This window comes from Crocodylus porosus, unplaced genomic scaffold (genome assembly GCF_001723895.1).
Source record: "Crocodylus porosus isolate Cpor-Errol unplaced genomic scaffold, CroPor_comp1, whole genome shotgun sequence".
NCBI lineage: Eukaryota > Metazoa > Chordata > Crocodylia > Crocodylidae > Crocodylus > Crocodylus porosus.
Genome location: NW_017728918.1, coordinates 11,627,083 through 11,644,308, shown reverse-complemented (window position 1 = coordinate 11,644,308; position 17,226 = coordinate 11,627,083). Strand labels below are relative to the sequence as shown.

The 17,226-nt window shown below is 54.5% G+C and overlaps 1 protein-coding gene across 2 annotated transcripts in view; it reads left to right on the top strand.

The window, feature by feature from the left end:
* The window catches only part of ZNF512 (zinc finger protein 512), a 23,207-nt gene that overhangs the window by 4,085 nt on the left and 1,896 nt on the right, over positions 1 to 17,226 (top strand). Inside the window, exons 4-11 of one of the 2 annotated variants that reach the window (XM_019537299.1) lie at positions 1,504 to 1,590; positions 2,711 to 2,835; positions 8,559 to 8,645; positions 10,965 to 11,063; positions 12,850 to 13,017; positions 13,901 to 14,113; positions 15,203 to 15,304; positions 16,555 to 16,617. In XM_019537299.1, coding sequence (XP_019392844.1) covers positions 1,504 to 1,590; positions 2,711 to 2,835; positions 8,559 to 8,645; positions 10,965 to 11,063; positions 12,850 to 13,017; positions 13,901 to 14,113; positions 15,203 to 15,304; positions 16,555 to 16,617 — 944 coding nt within the window. The remainder of the gene's footprint in view (positions 1 to 1,503; positions 1,591 to 2,710; positions 2,836 to 8,558; positions 8,646 to 10,964; positions 11,064 to 12,849; positions 13,018 to 13,900; positions 14,114 to 15,202; positions 15,305 to 16,554; positions 16,618 to 17,226) is intronic. The other variant, XM_019537300.1, reaches the window with a different exon arrangement.

Below are 17,226 nucleotides of genomic sequence, written 5' to 3'. Positions count from 1 at the left end.
ATCCCGTCCTCCATCCTTTGTAGGCTTTCCTTTTTAGCCACAGTAGGTCCGCTAGGTCTCTGGAGAGCCAGGAGGGCTACTGTGCCTTCTTGCTGCCTTTCCTCCGTGTTGGAATAGATTTAGCTTGTGCTAAATGGGTGGCTCTCCTTTGGACTCTCAAGCTTATCCACATCCCTCCTGAAGTGGGGGGCCCAAAACTGGATGCAGTATTCCAGCTACGGCTTCACTAATGCTGAGTAAAGTAGGAGGATGATGTCCCTGGTTTTGCTTGAGATGCATCAGTGGATGCATGCCAGATACCTGCATGTTCAGTGCAGGCACTTTTCTGAACTGGACAAATTGAATTATGTACTGCCAGAGCAGTTCCTCTCTGATTCTTCTCCACCCTGAGGAGTTCTTTTTTTGGGGGGGGGGTGTTTGTTTTTTTGCTACACGTCAGTGTTTTTAAGCCTCCCCCAGAGGCGCTGGGTGCTGGCTGCAGCCCAGGATGGGGATGGGGACTGGGTTGTCCCAGCAAAAGCATTGGCACCAACCCCACAGGGTCCTGGCTAGAGGATTTTGCCCCTGCACTCAGGCTTAGACCAACATTGCGTTGGGGGAAAGAAAGGATTTCCCCCCTGCTTAGACTGGTGCAGACTGGGGGGGTTTGCATTCATCTGCAGCAGGGGCACGGCCTCTGGCTGGGGTCTCTGGAGCATTCATGAACGCCCCTCCTGGCAGCAGCAGTATGTTGGTGGCTGTAGCTCCCCTGTTTTGCAGGGGCAGGGATGATGCCTGGGGCTGTGTCAAGGGTGACTGTGTCATGTTGCTCCAAGGTCAGACACAGGGTTTGTCTAGGCTGGTTTGGACAGGGCTGATCTTGCCTCAGGGAAGGGTTGTACTGGAGGTGACTTCTGGGGTCCCTTCTGGCCTCACTTTTCTATGATTCTGAAGCTTGCAATTACAGCACTGTGATCTGTTTGGGGCTGCCCAGGGCAGTTTCTCCAGGTGTTGTATCAGTTCTTGAGTAAAGGAATCTTTTGTGATCATCCGGGCTGTGGGGCAGCTCCCTGCTTGCTGCTGGGGGCAGTTCAGAGTGCTGGTCTGAAGGGCGGGGTGGATTTAGACTCAGGTGCCTGAGAGATGGCATGTCCCATCCCAGGGGCTGTGGTCTCGGGCTGCACTGCCTGTGTGTTCCTGGCTCTGACCTGGAGGAACTGAAAACAGAAGATTCAGAGGAATCTCTCTGCCATTGTACTCCATGTCTTGTGTCATGTGCTAGAGGCCCTTCAGGGCAGCAGGGCTTTCTAGACCATTTGTGTTCTCAGCACCCTGCACCGTTTCTGATTAGCTGAGCTAGTGGGTGACCATTTTAGGGCTCTGAATAAACTTCTGTCTTCCCAGTAGAGAAGCTCGTTCTTGTGGTCCTTCCCCTTTGAGGGCAACCCCTTCTTTTGAACTTGGCTTCCTGTGCCTGGAGGCCTGCAGAATCCAGTCTCACACCTTTTCTTGTTTCCCTTATAGCCAGGAAGAAGCATCGAACTTGGGCACAGCAGACTCCAAAAGCGAAAGGGCGCTATGTACAGAAAGATCCCCCGAGCTACGAGGCAGGTAAGGTGGCGCAGCAGCTGCATGGGGCATTTGCGACAGGTAAGAGGTGATGGCAGTTCTCTGGACTTGCTCCTGGGTACCAGGAAGCCCCCTCAGCATTTCCATTGTTGCTGCTGTTACCCGGAGAGGTCAGAGCAACTTACAGACAGCCCATGGGACGAGAAGGAGCCACAAATTCCCCCACTGATGCCCTTGTTCCCTTTGTTGTTGGGCGGAGAGGGAAGCTCGTGTCTCTGGGAGCCTGGCACCGCATGCTGACCTCCTAGTGCTTGCTAGTACTGTGGTGTGCTGCACTGCTTCCTCTTGTCACCATCCCCTTTCTAGCACGCAGAGGACCAGAAGGAACAACTTGGCACTGCTCCTGTGTCTGTGATGGTGTCCCAGGAGGGAGTTGTCCCTTGGGTGGGTGAAATCCACCCAGCTGGGTTCAGTCCAGAAGTCGGTCAGAAACTATTCTGCTGCGTAGGCGAGTTCACCTCTTCCCACAGCCTGGTACAGGGTCAAGCAGCCCCTCCTTTCCCTATCCCAAGAGGAATGCCAGCCCTGTAGGATGTGGGCGCATGTGGCAGTCAGCTTTGGTATGGGCAGTGGAGCACCACTGCAAATGCCAGGCATGCAGCAGATACTCGTCTCCCAGCCCCTCTCCAAAGGGCCTCTGGTTTAATGAAGGGTTCCTTGGAAACAGCTCTGCTAGAGCTCCTGCCTGTTCATTACACCTTTTGGGCAGACTGCAGCCAGAGCTGCTTCACCTGCTGAAGTGCTTTTGTTCTCTGAACCCACCTCAGGCTCTTGACCTCTCTGCAGCTGAGATTTCTGTGTGTTCAGTGGACCCTGAGGGTTCTCTGCTTGCGAGGCATGCAGGCTGCTAGAACAGCTCCTGATTTACTTGCAGTGAAACCCCAAAGATGCAGGCAGTAGGATGGGGAGTGGGCCCTGCAATAGCATGGCTGCACCTTTAACAAGTGTAAGAACAGCCCCGGAGAGAGAGAGAACTTTTTAGCCAAACAAGTAGAAAAGTCCCGCCAGTCAGGTGCAGGCTTGGGGACAGAAGTCTCTGCCTGGGCTCGTTCTGCAGCCTGAAGCGACGGCATTGGCTGCCTGTAATTCTGTGCCCTGGCAGGAAGCAGGGAGGACCAGTGGCACCTGGAGATCCTCGATAAGGGCCGTATCACCTGCCCGACCTGCAAAGTTGTGGTGAGGAAGACTGTGGAGGGGCTGAAGAAGCACATGGCAAATTGCAGCCAGGTGAGAGGGAGACCAGCATCGTTCTCCATTCTTTTTTTTCCCAGATTCGTAGCTGAATTATCTGTAGGAGGAGGGGGTTCACGAGCCAGAGCCTTCCTGGTACCGTGCTCTGTCTGTGTTGCATCACCAGGAGCGAGGTCTCTTCATTAAGGGGAGGTCCTTGTGGCGGGCCAGCAGGGGGCTCTTCTGTGCTGAGCCACGCACCTTAATGCGCCTGACCACATACCAAGCTCCAAGAGTCTCCCCTGTGGCGCCTACGACTGGCCGACCCCCTTCCTGGGGCACACCTGCAAGTCTGGAGTAACTGCCAACACCACCTGGGGTCTGGTTCTTGCCTGGGCCCTGTGCCCCCAGGGGTGCACAGACCTTGTAGACCTGGAGTGTGCTTGACCCCCTGCAAGATCTTGGAGTGCTTCCTTTAACCTGAAGCACAGAAAGTAGCCCCCTTAGTCAGCCGAGCCAAGGGGATACAAAGGCATGTCCATTCCGTCTCAAGCATACCACAAAGCTTGTTATAGCAGATAGTCTTATTGGGTAGCGAGAGTAGGCTTTGGGAGGGGTAGGAGTCAGAGAAGTATCAAAAGAATACCCAGAGCAAAATTACCAGTTTTTGGTAATTTACTCACTTCAGCATGTCAGAAGCGAGTGAGGATTGGAGATGTTCAGTTTGCTGTGTAAAAGTCCCGACGTGTCTCTACTCCTCCTCAAGATCGTCTCTCTTAAATAGCACTCTCCTTGACCTCACCTGCTAGCTCCCGTCAAGGCCTGTGGTTGTTTTATGCTGACCAACCAATTTGAAAAGCATCACTCCTTGACCAAGACTCAAACCCCTGCCCCAGGTCATGAGGTCAGAGCTCAAACCATAGGGGGTCAAGTGCCCTCCTTTGTACCTGCATATACGCAGTAACCCAGGTCAACCAGATTGACAGACGGGTGAGAGGACAAAGAGAAAGGAAGAAGGAAGGGAAAAAAACAGAAAAAGAGGAGGCTGGGATGGAGTTCTTTCACACCTTCCTCCCTCCCCCCCACCCCCCCGAAAGCCCGGACCCATAGTTTTACACAGCTGTGGGTATGGGCATGTTTTTGTCTGGAAAGGTTTACTTCAATACCCAAAGAGAAACCATACAACAACACACTGGCTATTACAACCATACACACAAAGCATCTGAAAAGGTTGGGGCGTCCAAGTGCCAAGGTGCTCTGGGGTAGGCCTGTGTCTCTCTGACCTGTTACCCAGAATCTTTTCGTGACAAAGCATCCTCTACTACATTCTGGCTTTCCTTGATGTGTTTGGTGAAGTTGAACTGAAGCTGCCAGGCCCATCTTTGTAGCTTGGCATTGGTGTTTTGCTTTGTTTGTAGCCATTGGAGTGGGGCATGGTCTGTGAACTGCTGTCCCCGTCGATAGGGCTTCAGTTTGTTCAGTGCCCAAACGATTGCCAAACACTTCTTCTGTGTAGATGACAGATGCTGTTTGCAGGGAATCAACTTTCAGCTGAAGTAAGCCACAGGGTGTCATGTCCTTTTGTGCTCCTGCAGGAGCACAGCTCCAAGTCCAGTGTCCAAGGCATCGGTGGCTACACAGAAGGGCTTATCATAGTCCAGTGCCCTCAGAATTGGCTGTTTGATCAGGGCAGCCTTTAAGCTGTCAAACGTCAGTTGACATTCCTGCGTCCAGACTACTTGATTGGAGTTGTCCTTTTCTGTCAGCCCATGTAAGGGAGCGGCAGTTGCCCCAAAGCCAGAGACAAACCTTCTGTAATATCCAGCCAGACCAAGGAAGGCTTTGACCTGCTTTTTAGTTTGTGGGGGCAGCCAGTCTCTAATGTCCTCAATCTTGTCCCATATGGAAGCGATTGTGCTCCCACCCACACGGTGTCCCAAATACACCACTTCAGAGCATGTCAATTGGCATTTCTTTGCCTTCACAGTAAGTCCAGCCTGCTTGATCCTATCTAACACAGTGGTTAGATGAATCAGGTGTGATTCAAGGTCTTGACCAAAGATGGCGATGTCATCGATGTAGGCCACTGGAAACTGCTCACATCTTTGTAGCAGTTATTAATCAGTCTCTGAAAAGAAGTGAGAGAATTGCACATATCAAAAGCTAGATAGTGAACTCATTCAGTCCTAACAGCGTGGTAAAGGCAGGCTTGGGTATAGCAGCCTGGGCCAGTGCCATCTGCCAGAACCCTTTGGAGAGATCAAGGGTAGAGATGAGCTTGGTTTGGCCCACAGTATCAAGCAAAGAGTCCATCCTGGGCATGGGATAAGTGTCGGGGGTAGTAATAGCATCCAGCTTCCTGTAGTTCACACAGAACCCGATGTGACCAGTACAAGATAAATCACGAGCCATAGAAAGTAATTGTTTCCTGAACTTAAGAGGTAGTATGAGCTGGAGATAGGGCTCCCAGGACTCAGCATAGTTCCTAGGCACCCATAACTGATACAGGAGTCCCTTATCTCAGACCACCTGTTCCCTCTTGTCTGATGTGAACTTGGTCTCCTGCTCCTGGGCCACCTGTCAGAGTTTCTCCAAGCTGGAGTCCACTTGAACTCCTTCTGCCCAGCTAGGCAATCAGCGGGGAGTTCCAGTGACAGTGCTTCTGTGGTACATCCTCCCTCTCGGGGGTGTTCTGTAATTGCTCCCCAAGAGTCTTTGCCCCCTCTGCCGTGGACTGATCAGGTTCCTCCTCGGGGTTATTACTTAACCCTGGGGTCACCAGTTTCTTCAGCAGCTGGCAGACGGTCACAACCTGGAGGCCCCCCACATGCCTCTGCAGCCAGCAGGGTTACCTGGACTTGGGAGGTATCCCCACCTCTCGCCTTAGCCTTCCTGCTCTGTTGGTGAATCATCACAACGTGGTGGGGTTCTGTGAAACTTCTCCACACCCCTTTCGGATGCTTAAACGCTATAATATCTCTCCCCACCAATATAGGGACAGGAACCTGTCTCAATATTTCTGTCTCCAGGCACTTCCCTCAGCCTCTCCACTCAATGGGAAGGCGGGATACTGGTACCTCAAATGGATGGCGCTACACCCTTTCTGTAGTAAGCGTTCTATCCTGGACTATATCCAAGGGCAAAACAAGTTTGGCATTAATTAATGACACACTGGCCCCTATGTCCTGTTCCCTGATGATGATTCTCTCATTTACCATTATCTCAGTCCAATGGGTGGCCGTTGCCTCCTCTGGGTTTGTAATCCTGTACCAACAGGTACACTTCTCAGAGTAGCTCAGGACTCCCTCCTTACTGCTTACAGCTTTTGCTCGGTTGACAGGCTTATTGGTGTGGTTTTGCTTTGGGCAGTTGGACTTGAAGTGGCCAGGCTGTCCACAGCTGAAGCAACCCTTCCTCTCTGAATTGGGTGACTCTCTGAATCTGGGACCGCCCTGCACTCTGCAGGGGGAAGCTCGCCCTCCAATTTTGGGACTGGCCCTCCTCTCCCCCCTTTTTGGAACCCTCTCTGTTCCTTCCCGAAGTGGGGAGGCCTGTCCAGCACCTCTCATTTTAGCAACAACTGCTCAGCAATGTCAGCAGCTGGTTTGGGGGTTCTGGCCCTCGACTAAGTGTTTAATCTCTCTGGGGCACCTGAAATAGAGTTGATCCAGCACCATGAGTGCATCCACCCCTGCCCGCCATGGTGTTAACTTTGGCTCCCTCCTTCAATTTGTGAGAGAAATCCTCCAACTGAGCTGCAAACTCGTTTAACGATTGTCCTGGCAGCAGGGTATTATTATGGAACTTTTTCCAGAAATGGTCTGGCCCCAAACTATACCTTTGAAATGCAGCATCTTTAAAGGCGACATAGTCATTCACTGACTTGGGGGAGGGGAGGCCAGGCTGTTCAGGATAACAGCTATGTTGCCTGTTACCAGCCCAGCAATACATCTCATGTTCTCTCCTTCCAAGTTCCATCAATGTGCTTGTTTTTCAGAATTATTCAGAAACACCTCTGGATCGTCTTCATCTTTGAACTGGGTGAAGAATGGGGTGTTCACTCTGGGGGGTGCAGTCAGCATTGGATGGGGTGGGTTGGCCAGGGCTCCCTCATCTTGCCACCTCTGGCATAGTTGGAGCTCACGCCTGTGCTTGAGCTATGCCTCGTTAGCCTCGTGCTCGTGTTGGCACTGTTTGGCCTTACACCTGAGCTGAGCCTTGTTAGCCTCGTGCTCGCGTTGATGCTGCTCTGCTTCACACTGTTCCTTCTCATGCTTGCACTGTGCCTCCCTTTCTTCATGCTTGAACTGGGCCTCTCTGCCTTCTAGCTCCAGCTTGTGTTGCTCATTCTCAAGCTTTAGTTCTTCAGGCGCGAGCTTGCATTCCTCAAGCTTGCATTGGGCCTCCTTCTCGGCTACCTCCTTTTTCTGGAGTCAGATCTGCTCTCAGAGCATTTCTAGCTCTGTGGGGTTCTCATTTGCTGGGAGAACATTAGGTGGAGATTTCCTTGCCATGATCATAGTTCCACAGGACTTTAATCAGGTCCTTTTTCTTTCGCTCCTGTATTATGGGGAGGTTTTTCTCCTCCAGTTTCTTCACTAGTTCGTCCATGGACAGGGTGTCATAATTGTCGGCCATCCTAACTAGTTACTCTATCCAGTTGACCTGATGCCAAATTAAAGATTTGTTTGCTCAAGGGTTTTCAGTAACTCTACTTTCTTTCCCCAAATTTGTGCCTTCCAGACAACAGGCTGTGGAATCCCACCTCTAACACTGTGTGGTGAGCCAGCTGGGAGTGCTTCAGTGCTGAGCCATCCACCTCACTGCGCTCACCCACCTACCAAGCTTCGAGTGTCTTCCTTGGGGTGCCTTTGATTGGCCAACCCCCTTCCTGGGGTACACCCGCAAGCCTGGGGTAACTACTTCCACCGCCTGGGGTCTGGTTCTTGCCCAGGCCCTGTGCCCCCTGGGGTGCACAGGCCTTGTAGACCTGAAGGGTGCTTGACCCCCTGCAAGATCTTGGAGTGCTTCTTTTAACCTGAAACACAGAAAGTAGCCTCCCTTAGTCAGCCGAGTCAAGGGGATACAGAGGTGTCTATTCCCTTTCAAACATGTACCACAAAACTTGTTATAGCGGATACCTTTATTGGGTAGAGAGGGTAGGCTTGGGGAAGGGTAGAAGTCAGAGAAGTATCAAAAGAATACCCAGAGCAAACAGAACTGCCTGATAGCCATTTAAAATGCTTCTAAATTACTATAAACTACCTTTCTAGTTAGGTTTCTGGTAATTTACTTAGCATGCCAGAAGTGGGTGAGGATTGCAGAGGTTCAGTTTGCTGTGTGAAAGTCCCAACATGGCTCTATTCCTCCTCGAGAGCCTCTCTCTTAAATAGCACTCCCCGTGACCTTGCCTGCTAGCTCCAGTCAAAGCCAGGTGTTGTTTTATGCCAACCAACCAATTTGAAAAGCATCACTCCTTGACCAAGACTCAAGCCCTTGCCCCCAGGTCATGAGGTCAGAGCTCAAACCATAGGGGGTCAAGTTCCTTCCCTTGTACCTGCACATACACAGTAATCTGGGGCAACCAGGTTGACAGACAGGTGAGAGGACAAAGAGAAAGGAAAAAGGGGGAAAAAAACAATTAGGAAAAGAGGAGGCTGGAATGGAGTTCTTTCACAGTCCTGGTTTGAGAAAGCAGGTGGAAGGACATGCCCCCGAGAAGCGGGCTGTGCCCAGGGCTGGGATGGGTGCTGACATCCTCGGCTCTTGGGTGTTTGCAGGAAATGTTCTCGTGTGATCACTGTGAGAAGCAGCTCAAGTCGGCAGCAGGAATGAAATACCACGTCATGGCGGATCACAACAACCTGGTAACGTAGCAGTGGGGCACCTCAGAAGACCTGTCCCTGCAGGCCAGAGAACCCAGCATGGCACAAAGACTGGGATTACCCTTGGTTTTCAGACTTGTTTCTCCTTTCAGAAGTGCAGGTCTTGCCTACTCAGTTTTTACCGGAAGACTGAACACATGAAAAAGTAGTAGTGTTATAAGCTCAGAGGTATTAAGCAAGTGATGCCTGAGAGAGGGACTGGGTTTGCTGTTCGCATTGGAACACGCTGGCATGTGCTTGTTAAGACGCAAGTCACAAAGCCCGTCGGCAGGTGGAATAAAGAGCCTGGCGCTCAGCTCTGCTTTGCACAGAGTTTGGAGCAGCTGGCAGAACCGAGCCAGTCCCTTCCGGTGTAGGGCAGAGCTTGTAGGAGCTCCTGTTATTTGGGAAGTGATAAGCAAACAGAAGGTGTCTTTCAGCTCCCCCTGCAACCTGTTCTTCCCTGGCTGGCAGTCAGAAGCCAGCGTTTCCAGGGCAGGCAGTGAAGAACCCAACCTGTACAAAGCCCTGTGGGAAGGAACCTCTTTGGTCACCTCATTTCCCCCACTGCACGGCTGCAGGGCAGGCTGTTCCCATGTTCTTCCAGCCAGGCATCCATCCAGTCTCTGCTCGGAAACCTTCCCCAGGCAGCTGGCTCCTCTGTCCTGCCACTGTTGCTGTTAGAAAGTTTTCTGTGCTATTTAGTCTACCTTTGCTGAACTGCACCAAAGCCCCAGTGCCAAGGGTCCTGCCCTCTGTGATACAGAACAGTTGTTCTTCCTCTTCTTTCTGGCACCCTTTCAACTATGTGAAAGCTGCTCTCATGTCTCCTCCCATCTCTCCCATAATCTCCTTTCCTCCAAACGAAGCACACCAACTGCTCTTGGCCTCTCATGTGACTGCCTTCCAACCCCTAATCATTTCAGTTGCTTGCCTTTGTTTTTTCTCTGCGTCCTGTGCATCATCCTGTTTAAACACAGAGCCCAGAGCTGTCTGCTGCACTCTAGGTGAGGGCCAGCTAGCATCCAGAAGAGCTGTGCTGCCACCTCCCGGCTCATATGCTGACCCCATCAGTGCAGCTCTAAACTGTTTTTTGGCGACTGTCCCATGTTGCTGACTTGGAGTCTGTGATCCCAGGTCCTTCATGCCATGTGGCTGCCTAATCCAGCTCTGGCCAGGCTTTGTGGCAGGCTTGCCCCATGTTACATCCAAAGTATGAGACAGCTGCATCCAAATCCCATCACCACCAGGGTGTAGCAGCAGCTCTCTTGAAGACAAAACATTAAGCCGGCATTGAGCCCTGTCCCCTCCCCAGCTACTGTCATAACTCCTGTATCACTTTACCTTGGCACCAGAGCTTGCAGGCCAACGCCCTGGTGACCCATGCCACATGTGAGGTGGACAGGCTGGGCCCAACAGTTTATCTCCCAGTCTGCACGTTTGCATTGGGTCTTTCTCCCCTGAGGGCAGCACCTGATCTTGTCTCAGCTGAATTTTGTCCAGGCATTTGCTCGTGTCTCCAGTATGTAACAATACGTTGAACCTTAATTGTGGTCCCTAAAGTGTTTTCCACCTTGTGGGGACTTGGGCCGAGTTTGCTTGGGAGCGTGGGAAAGAGCCCCTCAGCTGGACAAATCTCCACCCCCACCCAGGATCTTTGCATTCCCTCCGAGAACAAGCAGGAACATCAGAGCTGGCAGGCAGGTCCTGTGCTTCTGCTGCTGAGTTTTGCCAATGAGACTGTGTGTATTGCCTGGCCAATGTGGAGCCCTGTGGTTGGCAGCGTGCTCGGAGGAATAGTGTCTGAGTCATTCCGATGCCTGAGTGTGACCAGCAGCTGAGGCAGCACTAGCTATCCATGAAGAAGGGGGAACTTGGGGCACAAGAGAGAGAGGGAGGGAGGGGGTTTGCAGGCATGCCAGGAGTGGAGTCTGCCCTACCCCTTGTGGGGGGAAGGGTGGGAGCAGCTGTACCTCTCCAGGAGATGGGCTGAGCAGCTCCTGGGGAGCTCCCCAAGAGCTAGAGCCCCCAAGCAGAGTCCAGGGGCAGCACTTAAAGGAGTCTGCTCAGCACCTGGGAGCTTGCCAGTGTTTGGCTCTGGAGGGTGTGAACCTTGGGCTGGTGCTTAAGGTCCTTGGCCGTGAAGTACAAGGTGGTTCCCTCCCCTTGGAATTGTCCAGTGCTTTTGGGAGACTTCCTGCGTGGCCAGAGGAACCCTCCTGGGGATGGTGGCACTGGAGGATGAGAGGATTCCCTGGCATGAAGCCGCCCCACACCTAAGCCAGCACTCGCTGTCCCTCCCTCCCTTTGCTTTGCTTCCAGCCAGCTGCGAAGGAGGGGAGTGAGTCAGATGAGCAGCACGAGCGAGACCAGCTGCGGAAGGTGCTGAAGCGCATGGGCAAGCTCAAGTGCACAAGGGAGGTGAGCTGGCGCCTTGCGCAGCCCTCACAGATCAGTGTCCTCTGCAGCTGTGCAGGGTGCTGCCTGAGCCCTGGGCATGCTTGGTGTGAGGGTACAGCTGAGGCGTAGGCAGCCAGGCCTGCAGTAGGCCACTAGGAGCATCACAAAGTTCAGGAAGGCAGAAATGCAGGTAACCAGAGTCAGGTTGGGGTCAGAGGGGCTGGAAATACTGGGACCATGTTCCAGGAGAGCTGAGAAGGGAAATCCAGGAGACATAGTCCCAAAAGTGAACCGAGATCAGAAGCCAGAGGATAGGGAGCTGGTGCGGAGTTCCAGGGGAGATCCAAGATGGGGCAGGTGGACCCAAAGCCAAGTTGGGAGAACCAGAGAGAGCCTTGGGGGAGGCTGCTGGAGCAGACTGAAGCTGTGTCAAAGCATGCCTCATCCTAGGGCATTGTATTAGCCAGGGATTGGGGCAGGTGCAAGACCTCAGCCCAGATGGGCCAGATTAATCAGAGGTCCTGACAGCCGGCCAAGTACTGCACCACTGCCCTGGCCACAGATTTTAGGCCAGGGGACACTTGAAAGGCTCCAGACACACCCAAGGTGAGTTGGGAGCTGGACAGGATTGGCAGTGGTAGGAAGAATGGAAACGGACAAGCTTAGAGACCAGGAAGTGAAAACAAGCACTTGAGCAGGAACAGAATGACCCCAAGCATATGGACCATGGGCTGTGTGAGGGCTGCCAGGGCCATTTCAGCACCCACCCAAACTCTTCACGTAGCACAGAAGGGTTTGCAAAGCAGAGCAGCACAGTCCTGTCCTCAATGCCCAGTGTTTGTGAACATGCATGTCCCCACGTGCAGGCGTCTGATTGGAACACACCCTGCTCCCGTCAGCCCCCAGGGGGTGGGTCCTGTCAGAGGCCCTCAGGCAAGCTTTGGGGGACTTTTTTTAAGCCCTTGAAGGAGGGGAAAATCCCCTGTACCTGCCTACCTGCCTGCCATTGTTGCTTCCATTGTAGTGCCGGGGCAGAGGAAGCACCTATGCTCTTCCTGTCTGCCCTGGCACTTCCCCTGCCCCTGAGACACTGGGCAACAGGTGGTTGAGGGAGAAGAAGATCAGAAGAGTGCAGGGGTAGCATTTTCACCTGCTTAAGGACTTAAAAGAAGTGCCTGGAGGCTCCAGAGGGTCATGTACCCACATGGGGCGGGGGGGGGGCAGAGGAGACTGAGAGCAGGGGGTGCAGCCCCCCTGCCATGGCGGTTGCTGCTCCTCCACTCCCTTTAGGAAACTCTGCATCCAGCCCTGATTCTAGCCTGAGAGTCTTGGGAAGTGCAGTAGGGTCTGCCCCTGGCTCATTTGCCTCTGTCCCTTCACATTTCAAGGCCTGCATCTGGTCCAAAGCCAGACCCTCCCCAAACATGGAGGATCCCAGGCAGGCACCTGGCAGGCTTTGGCTATGGTCTGTGGGACAGTTGAACGCAGGGCGCAGTGAAGGATGCCCCTGTGGCAGTGGGGTGGGATGCACCTGTCCTCCCAAGGTAGCTCTGCCGTCACTGTCCATGAGGAGCTTCCAGCCCTTCTGAGCCCATCATGTTCCCCACAGCTGAGGTGGCTGCGAAGCTCCATGTTTTTAGCCACATGGTATCTGCAGCAAACAAAAGCAAGGAGCAGGGCTGATGCCACCTCCTGCCTTAGGATGCATGCTGCTTACTTTGTGGGGAGGGAGAGAAGTGCCTACTCCAGCCCCAAAGGGAGGCTTTGTGTGTTGGAGCTGGTCCCATGCTCCCCACTTTTGCGGCAGGGCTGCACGGGCAGCTTCACCAGCATCATGGGCTACCTGTACCACATCCAGAAGTGCGGGAAGGCTGCTGCTGAGCTGGAGAAGATGGCCCTGAAGTGCCATCACTGCAGCAAGGCCTACAAGTCCAAGGCAGGGCTTGCCTACCACCTCCGATCTGAGCATGGGACGGTAAGCACAAGCTGGATGTCGCATGCCCCTCCAGCCCACTCTCCAGACCACCTCATTGCTTGTATATGGCAGGCACCTGGTAACTATACCCCCACAGGACAGGACAGTGCCCTCTGTGTGCTTGTGTGGAGGGGTTAACAAGCCCTGGTCTCCTGCCTCTGGTCCAATGCCTTTTGCAGCCCCTTTGATTGGAGCTGGAAGAAACCCCCAAAGGTCCCTGCCTCAGGCAGGATCAGCCCTATCCAAACCATCCCAGATAAACTATGTCTGACCTCAGAGCAACATGATACAGTTGCCCCTGACACAGCCTCAGGGAAAGCAGGGGGGCCATGGCTGCCAACGTCCTGCTGCAGCCAGGGGGAGGGAAGGGGGGAGGTCGTGGACACTCCAGAGACCCCAGGCAAAGGCCATGCTCCCACTGCGGAGGAAGGCAACCCCCCCTGTCTGAGCAGGGGGGAAATCCCTTCCTAGTGCAGACTTGGCTGAGCCTGAGTGCAGGGGCAAGATCCTCCAACAAGGATTCTGCAGGGTTGGTCTTAGGAGGGGTGTACAACTCGCTCTGAGAGAGTGCAAGATGGAGCTGCCTATTTGGCTTCTGGCAGGTCAGGCAGCAGGCCCTGGCCCTGTGCTTGTCCTGCTCCATGGCAGTGGGCAGTAACATGCATGCCCCCTCTCTGAGCTTCCCTTCCTCTGTTTCCTTTGGGTTCATAAGACCCAGTGCTAGGCCAGGGCAGGAAGCGGCCTGGGGTGACCCATAAGACCCAGTGCCAGTGGCCTGGGGTGTTCCCCAAAGGCAGTGGCAGTGCAGGTGTGGCAGGATCATGCAGGACTGGGGAGGAGGGAGCTGGGGTCAGGCAACTGACAGTCTGTTCTGGGCATTCAGGAAGAGCAGATGAGGAGGTCTCAGCTCCACTGTGAGGAGGAGAGACCAGAGAGGCTGAAGGAGATGAATCTGGAGTCCAGCAAGGCCCGCAGGGTCCAGAGGAAATCAGCTAAGATGGCTATCTACTACCTGCATGAGCTGGCCAGCATAGAGCTGGCCAAGGAGTGGCCCAAGAGGAAGGTGCGGGAGGACCTGATCCCCGACGATCGGAAGGTACTAGGGCTCGGGACAGGTTGCACCACACAGGGGGTGGTCTGTCACGTGCACCAAGGCCTGGGGCCCGCAGGGGCTCCGGGCTCCCTATAGTGGGCGAGTGGTACCTGATGGCTGCAGGCAGAACCTGGGAGCAAGCATTGGTCTGGTGAGCAGGAGGGGTGGGGCCCTGCTGTGCTCTGGGCGTGGAGTCAATCCTAGGGTCTTGGAGCTGTGGGGTCACATCCAGCCCAGTCCAAACCAGTCTAGACAAACTCTGTGTCCAACCTCAGAGCCACATGACAGCTGCCCCTGACAACCCCAGGCATCATCCCCTGCCCCTGCCCCTGCCCCTGGGAAAGCAGGGGGGTTGCGACCAACAATCTCCAAAGTGAGTTAATAGACACTCCAGAGAGCCCAGGCTGAGGCTGTGCCCCGCTGCAGAGGAAAGAAGAACCCCCTAGTCCGGACCAGTCTGAACAGGGTGGAAATCCCTTCCCTGCATGGTGGGTCCCAGCAGGAGCATTGGCACAGCCCAGTCCCCATCCCCAGTCTGGGCTGCAGCCAGCATCTCTGGGGGAAACTTAAAACCCTGACATATGGAGCATAAAGAGTATGGGGCGGGGCGTGGAAGGGGAGGCAACCAGCACAGGCCAGAAGCCTGGGAAATCCCCACAGCAGAGCACAGGCATCACTGCGCCTACATCCTCCATGCCCAGTGCCCATCCAGCCTCACCTTGACACCTCCAGCTATGGAGAGTCCCCCAGTTCCCTGGCATCTCCCATGGCCACCCTGCTCTGATGGAAGAAGTTTTCCCTGATCTCCAATCTAAACTTATTTTGCTGCAACTTCAGGCCATTGGTCCACGTCCTCCTCTCTGCAGCTTTCCCTGGTGCTTTCCTGGGTGGGGAATGGGGAGCTCCTGTTGTCTGGGCCTGGAGGGAAGGTTGGTTTCTGGGATGGAGGTGGGGCATCATCTTGCAGGGCTGGCTGGGGGAGGGGGGCTAGTCCAGGCAGGGGGTGTGGAGGTAGTCCTGATGTCCTGCCACCAGTACGCACATCACCATTTTAGCCCTCCAGCCTCAGAGCCTGCCCCTCTCTGCCCCCAGCTGAAGTACACCCGCCCAGGGCTGCCTACCTTCAGTCAGGACATGCTGGGCAAGTGGAAGTCGGACATCAAGGTGCACAGAAGGGTCCATTGTCCCAATAAGGTATGCAGCCCCCTTCCAGTGGCACCCACAGGGACACACCTGAACTTCAGCAGCAGTGGAGGCCACTGCTGCATGTGAAAGCAGGTGGCAGCTTGCACCATTGTGCTGTCATGTGGGGAGGGGATTGGAGAGCAATGGGGCTGGCAGGGAGCTCCAGAGGTCACATTTAGTCCAACCCTTGCCTGAGGTAGGGTCAGCCCTGTCCAAACCAGCCCAGACAAACCTTGTGTCCAACCTTGAAGCCACACAACACAGTCGTCCTAGGCATCGCCTCCACCCTTGCACCTGAGAAAGCAGGGGAGTTGCAGCCACCAACGTCCTATTACTGCAAAGGGGGTTAATAAAGTCTCCAGAGAGGCCAGGCTGAGGCTGGGCCCCTGCTGCAGAGGAAAACAACACCCCCCCCCCCGCAAAGTCCAGACCAGTCTGAGCAGGGCGGGAAATCTTTCCTGACCCCAAGGCAGTCTTAGTGTGGCCCTGAGCTTGGGGCCTTTCTGTAGGCACTGAGTGCAGACTCCAGCATCCACATACAAGCAGGCATGAGGCAGTTGCTGGGTTCCACCCCTTGCAGGGAGCTGTGAGACAGTTGGGTCAAGTCCAGAGCCAGACTCAGGAAGGGTGGGGAGAAGGCAGCGGAGCTGCAGCCAGAGCTCCCCAGGGGTGGATCCCAGGCCTGGGTGAGGTCGGTCACAGCCCAACTGTGGTGGATGATGGCATCTAAGCCAGTTCCACACAGGAAATCAGCCAGTCATTGCATGGTTGTGGCTATGGGCTTGCCAGGACTGTGTAGGGGGTAGGTGTCTCTGCCTCCCTTTGCTGCTCCAGCCCCTCACACCAGTATCCTGGAGACAGCATGTTTGAGAGCAGGTGGGAGGGGAAGGCAGGCAGAGCCGCTGACAGCGCACGGTTCCATTGCCCTTTGGGTCCCTGCTGCTTGGCCACAGGGTCTTGAGTGGGAGCAAGCTGCCACGTCCCCAAAGGCACTGGCACACCAGAGGCTGGGGTCATGGGATTGCCCTGTAGACCTGGAGAAGCTCAGCCTTCTGGTTGAGAGTGAGTGTTTCTCTGCTCACCAGGCAGCTCATGGCTTTCTGTTGGCTTTGAACTTGGGCATGTGCTCCCATATGGGCTGCTCCCTGCCACAGCTCCATCCTCTGGCAGAGGGGAGGGCTCATCCAGGCATGCTAAGTTGGGTGTCTGCCTGGCCTGTGCCATGCGCTGCTGATAGCTGTTATCTTTTCCCACCGCAGGGCTGCGAGTCGGTGTATGGCACCGTTGCGGGGCTCAAGGTTCATCTCACCACCTGCACCCTGGTTTGTACCCTTCTGGAGTCAGTCTGCTGTGTGCAGCCCCCTCCCTGGTGCCACCCCTGTGCTCCCAGCCTGCCTAGACTCTGCCAGGCATCTCCTCTTGTGCTGGGGGTCTGGGATGCAGGCAGGTGTCATTTCATAGAATCATAGAAGTTGGGTTGGAAGGGACCTTATAGAGCTTCAAATCCAACCCCCTGCCAGGACAGGAGAAAAAACTGGGCTGAAGTGATCCCAGCTAGGTAGGCATCAGGCCTGCTCTTAAAGACCCCCAAGGTAGGAGCCAGCACCACTTCCCTTGGAAGTTGGTTCCAGATCCTAACCGCCCTGACAGTGAAGTAGTTCTTACGGATATCTAATCTAACCCTCCTCTCCAACAACTTGTGACCATTATTCCTTGTTATGCGGGGGGGTGCGAGGGGAAACAAGGTCTCTCCCAGACCCGTCTGGTTCCTCCCAGTGAGTTTATAGATGGTCACCAGGTCCCCCCTCAGCCTTCTCTTGTGAAGGCTGAACAGGTTCAGGTCCCGCAGTCTCTCATTGTAGGGTCTGCCCTGTAGTCCCTGGATCATATGGGTGGCCTCCTCTGGACCCTCTCAATGCTGTCCACATCCC